Source organism: Calliopsis andreniformis, chromosome 3 (genome assembly GCF_051401765.1).
Source record: "Calliopsis andreniformis isolate RMS-2024a chromosome 3, iyCalAndr_principal, whole genome shotgun sequence".
NCBI lineage: Eukaryota > Metazoa > Arthropoda > Insecta > Hymenoptera > Andrenidae > Calliopsis > Calliopsis andreniformis.
The window spans coordinates 21,114,916-21,127,636 of record NC_135064.1 but is presented as its reverse complement, the minus strand read 5'-3'; the positions used below and the strand labels follow the sequence as shown (position 1 = coordinate 21,127,636).

Sequence of the window (12,721 nt, the reverse complement as noted above, 5' to 3'; positions counted from 1 at the left end):
AGTAAATGATTCGTACGAATGATAATACTGTAACGAAAGAACAGTGTACAGCGTTGTCTCGATAGAAGCTCGAAAGTGGACTCAAGTTTTCTTGGGACTATTTTTTCACTGTACATGATCCTTGATTTCAAAAATTCAAATTCGAATTTTCGAATTCGAAAATTGACGTTAGAAACAAATTTCTTAAATCCCCTCAGCTTTTAACTGAGTCTAAGTCGTGATCTTATATTGAGACAATATCGAGACGAATGCGCTTTATTCGTTGTTTACAATATTCCACTTTTTGTTGCGTAACATGTTAGTCGTGTATCGACTCATAAGCCCGTTTTAGGGTACAAAGAATTTTACACGTGCTTCCTTTCGCTGCAGTAAGCATCTGAACTGAGTAATTGCATTCCGCGTATTGTTAATCTATTTCAGTCCTGGCATTTTCGGTGCGCCTTCTGTTCAATCGAATCGCATAGTTCCGCATCCCCAATGATGATTCAGCTTCGACATGTTCTCGAACCATTTTTCTCACGTTCGAGAAAACATGGAAGAGCACACTCTTATCGGTGAATATTCAGTTCGTGACAACGCAGTTCTTGTCATTTTTGTCGGTGGCTAATAGATGGCGGTGTGATAACCGAAGAATCATAACCGCCATCTTTGCGAAAATATTCTAAACAAAAAACCAGTTCGTGTGTTTGAAACTCGTGTCACGACACCGTCTAATTTGTTAACGCCGCAAATCAAGTGATTTACTTCTTTGTTTTGACTCATCGTTGCGTTCAAACAGATATCCAGTAGATGTAAATAAAGCGTCGCAAATATGAAACAGCACACGAGATTTCTGCGACTTGTTTCTTGAAACGTTTCCGCATTTTTCTGTGCACCATTTTCTCGCGCGATACAATGTGCTGTCATCGGGGTAATTAATGTCGACTGTTTTCATGAACTATGAAACTAAGGTATGTCAACCGTAAATGAAAGGAAAAGTACGTTGATAGTCTATAATGCAAGTTATATAGTATCACAAAATCTGTAGAGTCTACATGTGTGTTTCAAGGAGTATATTATAAAATATTTAAAGAATCTCCCTTTTGGATCCCCTTGGATCCCCTTAGATTCTCTTGGACGTCCATGGACTGCTAAGTTCACTATGGACCCTTTTTGTACTACTTGGACCCCGTCAGACCTCTTTGCACATCCCTAGATCCTCTTGGACCTCCTTGGACCTCCTCAGACCCCCTTAGACTCCCTCAGACTCCTTTGGTCCCCGAGGACCCCCACAGACCTCCTTGGACTCCCACAGACTCCCACAGACCTCCACAGACCCCCACAGACCCCTTTGGTCCCCGTGGACCCCCACAGACCTCTTTGGACTCTCACAGACTCCCACAGACCCCCACAGACCCCCACAGACCCCCTTGGACCCTCACAGACCCCTTTGGTCCCCGTGGACCCCCACAGACCTCTTTGGACTCTCACAGACTCCCACAGACCCCCTTGGACCCCCTTGGACCCTCACAGACCCCTTTGGTCCCCGTGGACCCCAACAGACCTCCTTGGACTCCCTCAGATGTCTTTGGTCCTCTTGGACCCCCACAGACCCCCTTGGTTCCCATGGGCCGCCACAGACCTCCTTCGATTTCCTTGGACTCCCTTGGACCCTCTCGGGTACCCTTGGACTCTATGGACCCTATTGAACTTTTTGGACCTCCTTTGGTTCCCTTGGACTCTCTGGACCATCTTGGACTCTCTTGGACCCTCTCGGGTACCCTTGGACTCTCTGGACCTTTGTTGAGGCCCATAGGCCCCCCTCAAACACTTCTAACGGTTCTGAATCTCTTTGATACACGTAAACACATGTGTGACTATTTTCAAAGAAATCGTCACAACTACTTCATAATATAATAGATTAGATAAAAAGTAGGTAGAAAACATAACAAAATTAACAACAGCCTCTAAGACGAACAAGTAATATACGAGATCCTGCTGCAAGAGGACAAATATCAATGATGCACCTACTGATACTTTAAATTGCAATCTTAAGAATTACGGTCGCGACTTTATAACAAGGCGGATATTTTGTAATCACGGCCTTTCCTGGCGGCTAAGAGACCGACACGTAAGAGTATACCAAGCATCATCGTGCTAATCACAATTCATCCGTGATAAGAGAGCATTACAACGATTCTTCAGGGGAAAATTATTATCGATACGATTTCTCGACGGAACGAGACGATACCAGTCGATAGTCGATCTTGGCGTGTTCTACCATCGTTGAGTGCCGGGGCACTGTCAGTCAACGGTGAAATCTCGACGAACCCACGTTGTCCACCCGCGTCATGAATATTTGAAAACCAGCAGTCCCGCGCTGTTTTCTGCGTAGCTCGTGAAAATATGTCGACAGTGTCGCTGGGCAGAATTCGAAAGTACTCTCTTGTGCCTTATTTAGATCGGTGTCCAGAGTTCCATGGAACGTACAAGGTACTGACATCAACCACTTGTTTTTTAATTCACAGTCTAGGTCAGTGATTGTTGTGGACATTTTATTTTAGTTTTTGGAAGATAACTAGTGTATTGTGCGAGGGGATTTTCGCTGAGTGGTTCAGATTATGCACATTAGGTCATCCCATGAGTAATATGACTTTCCTTGTACAAGTGTGTACTTTTCATTGTTCTCTCAAATTTTTTCGATTTTCTGTAGGTTTTCTTTGTTAGCAACTGTAGTAGGGAAGTGATAGTCTTTCAGTGGCCTTAACTAAATTGATGTCATTTCTTTATTGTGGCTTCATTAAGGAGTTTAAAAGAACTTACGGATATAATGATTACATGATAAGTGAGACGACTAAAACGCAACTGGTTGCCTGATAACTTTAAAGACTTTGTTTGTTGTATGCCGCGATTGCTTACACTGTACTACAACTGTTTATATGATAAAATTATTATCTTATAGTATGTTGTTCAATATAATTGTTTTATAAATGTTAATATAAAAATGTAGATGTTTTTTTAAATAATTACGAATTCTTAATAGATACAATTAAGGTATGTTCGAGTATATCGACAATTTGCGGTATTTTATCTCGCATACCATTTCTCACCGCCTTTCTGAGAACACGTTTACGCAATAAGTTTCGTCGTCGGACAAATTATAAGTAAGTTTGAATCACGGGCAGTAAAAGTTGCAACAGTGACGCTTCGTATTTACAGTGAAGATTTCTTAGCTTGTTCAGTCATTTGCTTCATTTATACTTATAGAGGTAAATCTGCACGTCATCTCTTATAGCCAATTTTCGCGACTTATTATAACAGTGACAACAACTGCTTGTAATAAAGTTTCTCACTTAAAATGAATATAAAATGCTAATGGCTACTAATTGCTACTGTTAGTATTTTTAGCTCTAAACTATGGGAACAAAAATTACACAGAAATACAAAGGTGTTGTAAAGTCATGCTTTAAAAAGTATAGCTCTTTATTTTGTATCAGTCATTTCGTCGAATATGTGACTTTCGATCAATATCGAACAGTGTTGGTTAATGATACGAACACCTATATGTACCTACTTCACTGACGAATTCGTCCCTATATTTGTTTACAAATTCTAATCTCTATCATCGATCGTACATTCGGTAATCTTATCTGTTCGAGCTCAATATTGATCAACTATTGGCAAATTGTACTTGTTAAGCTTAAGACAGAGGTGATAATGACTCTCTTCAAAATGGAGATGGTTTTTTTACAGAGTGTGATCGATTTAGTTCGTAATCTGATTTTAAACTTTCATTTGTGTTATCTAATTGGTTGTATTGCGACTTTCGCGTAGTCATTAATAACCTGAATGATAACTTAAGCGTCGGTTATCTTTTAATTCTAAATTTTCATCCGTTGACTGGCACTTTAATTCGGATATTTTTATCGAATAAATTTCTCGCAGTCTAGCTCATTTCTTTTTTTTTAGAATTCGATCCAGATCTGATAAGAATATTTCCTTTGATCCAAAATTCTTGCTGTTCGACGAGAAGTGGTATTGTTTATTTCTCTTGGCACTTAAAAGGCATCGCATTTCAATTCCTAGCGTGCAACGATTCGCAAATGTTCCAGTTATCGCTATCTTCTGATCGAGGGAATATATTTGCCTTGCAAATAGGCGAATTTGCTGTTTATTTAACTTTGATTTTCATGTTTCTGCTCAGCCAGGCAAGTTCAATGCGTTCGATTTTTCCCACTCGTCGTTTTATCTCGGTTTCTATAAATGGACACGCCGATGCAAGGTAGAGCAGATAAAGGCGGGATTCTTGTAAAATTTGAGATCTCTTTCATAATGTTATACCGTACACTGCGTGCATGTAACAAAAAGATAAGACGGTTATATCAATACAAAAACTGTGTTAGCAGAAATGAAGTGATGGCAGATATTTTCTATGAACATGATGAAATTATTGAAATCTGAATTTCCTATTCAGTTATAAGAAATACTTACAAAACATTAATAGATTGAAGTACTGTGGTATTCTCTCGTAGTATTGCAGTTTTCCTTCAATCTTATTTCTTCTTGTTATCTTCGATAATTTTTATGCAATACTTTCTACATTCTTTTTGATCAATATTTTACCTTATTTTTGATCAGTGTAGATAGTAGATCTAATAATCCCAATTAAATAGAAAATTATCAAATTTAAATATATCAAAAAAAGTGGTTTATGTAAAAAGCCTAAAAAATTGAATGTATCACTTATTTGATATTGCTTCAATTTATATTACAAAGTAAATGATAAATTCGATTTTTTTAGTTTTGAGACTTAGATCATTTTCATAATTAGTGGTATAAATGTAGAGTACTTATATCCATGCGAAAAGTGTAATGTTTTTTTCTTTGGAGACTTCTTTTTGTGAAGTCGCGAACGTTAATGTTAAACCGATTGATTTTACTGTTGCCCGTGTTCTGTGAACTCCAAATCATATTTATTTTTGGTTTCATAACACTGCTCTGTTTGTATCACATAACTCACGTGGTCTTATATCAGACGTCAGAGCAGTACGATCGTGACTCAAAATGTCAGTCGAATACGATACAGCGAATGAAACATTCCATGATTTTGGGATATACGATCGTACCATGAATATCTGATTTTAAATCGACAGAGTTTGTGATACCTTATAGTGTTTTCTAGAGATTGGACATTCATCTTGGACAATATATTGTGCTTTCTCATACATATTGTATTTGTGCTATATTTTTGGAAGTGCTTTGTTTTGGAATTGCATTTAGTTTTTTAAATTGACAGATTTAACATATTATGAGAGTGTCGTCAGTTAATTGAGATTATAGAACTCTAAACTCTATTCAATATTCTTGTGTCAAAGTGTACACGTGTACAGAATAAAAATAATTATTTAAAATACATTTATAATAGGTACAATTTTCAAAGTCAGCCTTCTTTAAAGTGATTTAGAAATATAATTACTACTGACAGTAAAAACATCATTCAATTGCTATGGATTCTACGTGTTTTTATTTCAGCAATAAATTAAATGAAATTTGGACGACGTCTAATAAATTAAAGGTTAATGTAATTGCGATGGACTTTAATCTTTTGAAAGTGTGTCTGTACTGAATAGAAACATTCTACTACGGATTTGTAATCTCATCATGAGATGATTCTTAGAGCTTCCGGTTTGAGAACGCTTCAAGAAGCTGCAGAAAGTGTGTTTGGTGATCTTTCCTCAGAATGTGAAAAAAGGGTATGGAATATACTTAAAGAATGAGGCATTAATTGAGAAATGATAAGAGAAAGCCTGAATTATGTGAATTTCTAGATAAAATGCGAACTTGCACATTTTTCCTTATGTAAGATACGACTTTTTGGATTTTAGATTCGAAAAGATAACATAGTTTACACCTTATCGTATCGTGGGATACAACTTGTAAACTTTCCATTCATAATACTGGATTTAATATTGCACTATTGTTTCGTCTATTAGATGATGTCTGTATCTTTATTTATATCTACTACTAGTCTGTACTCTCTACTGAAAGTTCTGTCAGACATTTTGTCAGAATACTGTAGCAATAATATGTTACTTTTCTTTTTAAAAAATTGCTCGTATAGAACTCATCTGGCGTTAATTAAATTTTTTAATGTTTTTAAACTCTTAGTGAATGTAGAGAAATATTATTAACCAACGAAGTACATAATTAATGATGCGTGCTCAAGATTGCAAACAGTTTTTCTTGAACTCTTCAAGTTAAATAAATTGTCCTAAGGCCAGACTTTAGAAGCAACCAGATTCGACTAGGAATTATAAATAGTACACAAAACTTTGATAATGCTAGGTCTAAACAACTTAAATTCTCTAGTTTATTATGGTATCAAACCTTCACGTTTATTTGGTATAGTATGATGATATATACAGCTGATTGTATCACTTTTAGATACAGTTTTAGCTAACTTTGTTCAAGATTATATTTCAAGAGATTTCGTTATACTTAGAGTATTCCGGAATTTCCAATTTTGAACCAAGTTTTGTCGAATGATGAATTTTATTTTTTGCCAAGTGATGGCTGTCTTTGATACTGATAAAAGCGTGAAGTTGTTCCTTCGGTACAGGAACTGTAGTGTATAAGTGCTATTAAGAATCAAGATCGACGTCATAATGTAGCACGTAAACACGTCTGTGCTCACTTGCGATAAAATAAAATATGTTATCCGATTAACCTCATCGTAGGAGACATCTCAGAAAATGTCTTCCATCGTAGAAGCCATTCTAAAGATTTGAATTTCTTTCCCGCGTAACATGTTCCTAAGAGAAAAAAATTATAAAAACATAAGCTGGATAAATATGAAGGTTGTATCGACTAGTTCTTAACTAAACAACGATATCTAATCTATCATATTTAGTAGCTCTGCGAACAATAAAATTTCATGACAGCTTGATTTCTAGAATTTTTCGAAAAGACGACGTTTTCATTGAAAGAACGATCACGTGGTGCTATATTCTAATCGATATCTTTGTCCTTCGGAAATAACACTCCTTGATAGTACTCGTTACTCTACGCTAGTGAGTTTTAATTGAGATTGGAATTCTACCAGCGTTTAAAATTTCAATAACTAGTATTTCCTTTGAAGATTACACAGGTATAAACATTTCTTGATTTTTTTCAGGAACTTGGGTCTCAACCATTGCCAACAATTGTCACCGAGGATGCAGAAAATTCGAGTCATGCTTCACACGACCAAGGTCATAGGCCTCGAGCAGGTGTGTTGATCATTCATATCTTATCATTTGATACAAAATGGACAGTAAATTTTTAGTTCATATTAATTGTATCGATACGTTGTTTATGATGCAATTCATGTGATTTTTTCATAAGCTTTCACTTATATAAACATATAGCATTAAAAATACATATAGACATTTCATTTTGTTATGTTCACTAATAGACTTACTGTTCTATATTACTTTTGATGGAATTAATATTGTCTTAGATGTGATAAATAAGTTCAAATCCTTAAACACATTGGATAATTACAAATTGGAAAAGTGGAACCTAATTAGAAATCTGTTTCATCCTGTAAATATTGTAAAGTGTATTTAACTTTCGATATCTTTTATAATTTTACACATTATATGGATTCTGCACGGTTTTGCGTACCAAAATTTTCCATAAATGTCATTTATATTTATTTTATGTTCCACAAGAAGTCCCTTGAGAAACATTAAGAGCAATGCTTCGCAGGGGACTTCTCCTGAAACACGAATAGTAATTCCCATTCTAAATAATGTATTCATGAAAAGAGTAAATAGTAATTCGGTAACGTTATTTATCTCTCAACTAATACATTCATGTCTGCTATAGGAACATGGGGCTCACATTCGAGAACAATCAGAAAGCCAACCTCAGGAAGTGCCCCTGGCTCTGGAAAGTCAACTCCTCTTCCGCAGCAGGTGGAACCATCGAGTTCATCGAGTTCGAGCAAAGGCGGCAGGAAAGCTTCAGGCACTCGATCTGGCTCCACCAGCCGCAGTAATAGCCGTAGCAATAGCGCTGAACGCAGAAGAAGCGGTGGTACTGTCGATGACAGCCCCACTAAGAAGCCAGCCCTCTTTGACGCTTTTAGGCCAAGGAGCAAATCCGATGCCAGCAAGAGGAAACCCAGTATTATAGCGAATATGAAAAGCGCTGTGCAGGTAAATTAATAGCAAAACTCTTAACTCTTTATGACCCAGTTTCTTCGAATTGAAACAATTTTTGAAGCCACATTTTTGTAGCTTGTTATCATATGTTGCTTATCATGTATTGAAGAAACGAAATTGGTACTGTATCTTTCCATTTTCATATCCTGGGCCACGGAGGGTTAATAATTGTTAGTTAGAAAGATGTTAGTGAAACAATTTTGTATGCTGACTGAAGGTTGGCGTCTTTTTTGCAGCATTCCTTGCACAGAGGGTCACACGGAAGTTCATCGACAGATGTACGTACAGATAAGGATCACCATAAAGACAGCAAGGATCACAGGGAAATGGGACGACCGAGAGCAGGGTCGGAAAGCAGCAGGAATCCTGTGAGCAAAGTTATGGATCTCATTAGGCACAGAAGTCACAGCGCTCTCAGCTCGGAGGACAAACGAAAAGCGGTGAGTACCTTGCCTTTTTTGTTTTATTTGGGGATTTATTTTAAATGTCTGATAGACTCTGGGATATATTAAAAAAAGGGAGTCACGTAGAAAAAAAGAAGTTTTTTTATATTACTTTTTGTGTCATGTTTTTTTTTAGAATTATTATATTCGCGTTATTGGTTGTTTAAACAATTTTCTGTGAGTATCAGTAGAGTATAGTATATTTACCAGAAACCATAGGATTATCGACGGAGTATAGGTCTCTGTTTTATCTTCATGTGTAGCTGTTGATAAAGTTAACACCTTCTTTCCTATGTATGAATACATCACAGACGAGTATGCAAGATGGAGTAGCAAGCAATGCTCTTTCTGTGCCACGATTTTGAGTCTTTGTTCAACGTTCGTCAGGAATTAGTCGAGACTTGAAACTTAGCTAGAACTTGAAACTTAATCAAGACTTGGGACTTAGTCGGGACTTAGCTAGGACATGAGACGTTTTTCAAGTAGATGTTTTTACAATTGACTTTGGCTATAAAACTACTTCAAGATATTTCATAAGTCACTATTTCAGAACATGAGGCATAGAAGTCCATAAACTGTGCAGTCTATCGTCTATACTCGTATGTGAATATATCCTCAATGGTCCAGTAAATAATGTTCCATACAATACAAAAAAATAAGAAACAATACTACTCCAACTAGTGTAATTCATTCCTGAGAAATGGTGGCTTATTAAAAAAATTGATTTGAGTTTAAAATTCTGCAAAGCCTACAAATACACCCGACATTATATTAAAATGAATTACCTTATCTAATTAGTAGTTCCATTTTTGATTATACTGTTTCAAAAGCTTGCTATCTATGTATTTCATTCAAGGCTGTTTGTATGTATTCGTTTCTTCACTTATTTTACACGCCTCATCCGCGAGGTCTTCCTGATTTTTTTTATTTAGTTTAATCTCGTTCTAAAGAAGGAAAGATTGGTCAAGACAGGCAAGGTTTTGTTTGCATGGACCGCTGTTGAGGTTCCAAATAGAGAAGTCAAAATTCCACCAAGTGGCTTGTTTCAGTGTTTTCTGTTCCCGGCAGAGCGTGACTTCTAGAAACGAAGAACCGCTGCCAGTCCATTCTTAACAATGGCATCTCCGCGAACAAAAGGAATGGTCTCTGAAAGCAGAGAACACATGTTTTGACGTCGACGATTATGCGTCTCCGTCCTTTCGCAGCACAATTCGGCTGACTGTAACTAGAGAAAATCTTGTCGTTCTACATTTCGTGTACCAATCCGACTATCGATAGAAAGAATCATTTAAATAAAAAATCAAATAAAACAGAAGAATTGAGGCATTTGGAGCAGTATGGATGAACTCAATATTTTTTACCTAAAATTGTTTATATATCATCAAATTGATGACAATCTAAGACACATTCCTATAAAATTAATTAATTAATCCATTAAAAATGAAGGTTTTATAGGAAAAGAAAAATTCTTTTGTAGATTTAGAATTTGGGTAAGAAGGGTGAATTCTAGAGGCCTAACTCTGCTGAACCTGTCCCTTCCAAGCCAATTCACTATCATACTAATATTTTTTAAATAAAAAGTGGAGGGAATATTTCAATTTTATAACTGTCTTGTAGGGGCAGTTATAGTTGCTAAAATACAAAAAAATTATTTGTCGAGTTTTTGTTTAAAACGCTTAAAAGACATTTCCCTCTAAACATGTCTTTGTCGAGTTCTCTTTGACTACTTCAAACGCCATTGTTTGTTCGTTTTGCACGCATGCATCCTATCTTACGAAATGCAGTTCACAGCAGAGACGCAGGTATTGGCTGAGAACGCTGTTGGGTTCTGGTAATGAAGTCGTAAATCCCATCTGTTCAAATATTGAAGTCACTAACTTGCGCCTCGTGTCTGATTATTTTAATAAGTTACAACATCGACATTGGACGCGCGCTGTCTCAGTAAACATTAACTTTCAGACCTTGACGATCCACGAACGCAACAGATGTTCTTACCGTTGCCATTAACAATGATAATCGATTCGTTAAATTCCTCCCCCAACCCCCCAGATATTTTTACTTATTCGTCTATCATCATTTTTTCCTGTCGTTGGTTTACGTAAATGTACTTGATCGATGATTCTGTATCGGCACTATTTAATTTGAATAGAGGTTTGCATACCGAGTAAACACATTATACTCTGAGGTAAACCGTTTCAGGGACGTTTTTCAACGAAATCGTCTTTCGTGTTTGAACGCTCCTTTTTCTCTCACGACACCTGACTCGTTAGCGTTGAAACCAGTTCTGCTTCTTGTATCGTTTGTACTACCACCAAGTTTGTTATTTTTAAATTTATTTCCGTCGTTCTTGTTGGCAATTAATTCCAAAAAAATGCATTATTGTGTTTTGAAACACTTTATAAGCATACATGTTACATATACATTGTAATAAAAAGGAGTTTTTATTCGGGAGGTAAAGCTTAAGATATTTTATCATACATGCTACATTGTTGCTGATGATTTCGTATCTTAGGCCTCTGAGGAAGATCAATATTAAATATTAAAACGATCCTTCATTATTATTGAATTAATATAGTTAGTGTATTGAACAAACTACATGATTTTGAATACTTAAATTTAAACCAAATCAGAGTAAAAAAATTTTAACTACAAAAAGGATGTAAATTCAGAAAATCACTTGACACGATTAAACATCCAATTTTTTCTAATTTTCCTCTCTACTGACTTCGCGCGTTGAGCTACCATTTCTTTAATCACTCCCTCTCTCAAGATTAATCCTTCTTCGAGTAAATAAATTTACACAGTGTACCATTCAGCGTTTGCCAACAGACGATCAAACAGCAACCGAACCACCAGCAGCAGTCATAAACCTCGGCCTCCTTTGTCTCGTTATCACAATTTCAGCGAAGACAGTACTCACATTTTTCGCCATGTCCTCGTTACATCAGAACACGCGTCATCGATCGACAGTGGCTGATTATAATTTTTCATTAGTCGCGCGATTCAGTATGTAAATAGGGTCCGTTGGACAGGTGACTGAAATAAGCGCGAAAGAACCATGACGTTTAGATTTCGGTGGGTGACGGCAGGTCTGTATGCATATGTAACCGGGTGGATTTGCATGCGTGTGTACGTGTACGACTGTGTGGCAGAGAAAAAGACACATTCAAAGGCGCGTTTTTCACTCAGTGACTCGCGGCACTTGCAACGCTGAAGGTGCTAGGAAAGCGCGCGCATCTTTCCTTGCTGAATCACGTGTGGTTGGAATAATTAAGAATAGACGAATAATAATTCTTCCAATTAAAATCGATCGGTTGATCCATGATCCTATGGCAAAAAAGAAACGAGTGTTGGTCGTGAAATACGTTCTTCTAACGAAGTTTCTGTTTAATTATTTTTATCTTATTCCTAGTTATTTGCTGGTTCACTTTTAACACAATTAATGTAATTTGCATTGTCAAGTTTATTTTTCTGAGACTTTTGGCAAGTTTGCGGTTATGAAATAATTCAAGGTGGAATATTTTTGGAAAAATTTCAAGTGTGGGATTTAAGATGTTAATTTAATGGACAAAGTTGACGCTTTTATGCAGTCGTGGAATAGTAAATAAAGAACACCAAATATTATTCATTTGTGATATTTAGTCACGAAAGAGAAATTACAATTTTCTTTTGTTTTATTTCGTGTGTTATTCTACTGCAGTAGCAAAACATAGGATGGTGTGCTATTGTTGGTTTAACGGAAATTGTTTTGACAGTTATCGTAACGAGCATTTGTTTCAAGTTGGAAAGTCTGAATAATATTTGAGTACGTGTTTCCAATGTATGTTTCGTATAAAATTGCAGTTCCTGCAACAGCATTGAAAAATCATACAAACTAATTAAACTGTTTATCCTCTTCAATGTACCAGTGATATTTAATTAAAAGGGTTGTTTTTGTGCCTGAACGTACGATTATCAGTGCTTCTGAGCAAAATTGACAATGCTCTCACAGTTGTTTTATATTAGAGACGCTGAATGGTGACTTACGGTCACGAAGAATGCCTCGAGTTCATCGACGAAGCTTCTCTATTGTTCGGTTCTTTTAAATTGAAA

At 36.4% G+C, this 12,721-nt stretch overlaps 1 protein-coding gene across 1 annotated transcript in view; it reads left to right on the top strand.

Moving 5' to 3' along the window:
• Snf4agamma (SNF4/AMP-activated protein kinase gamma subunit) overlaps positions 1–12,721 on the top strand; it is a 111,046-nt gene that overhangs the window by 29,327 nt on the left and 68,998 nt on the right. The window contains exons 4-6 of the mRNA XM_076374908.1: positions 7,154–7,247; positions 7,849–8,180; positions 8,423–8,626. Coding sequence (XP_076231023.1) covers positions 7,154–7,247; positions 7,849–8,180; positions 8,423–8,626 — 630 coding nt within the window. The remainder of the gene's footprint in view (positions 1–7,153; positions 7,248–7,848; positions 8,181–8,422; positions 8,627–12,721) is intronic.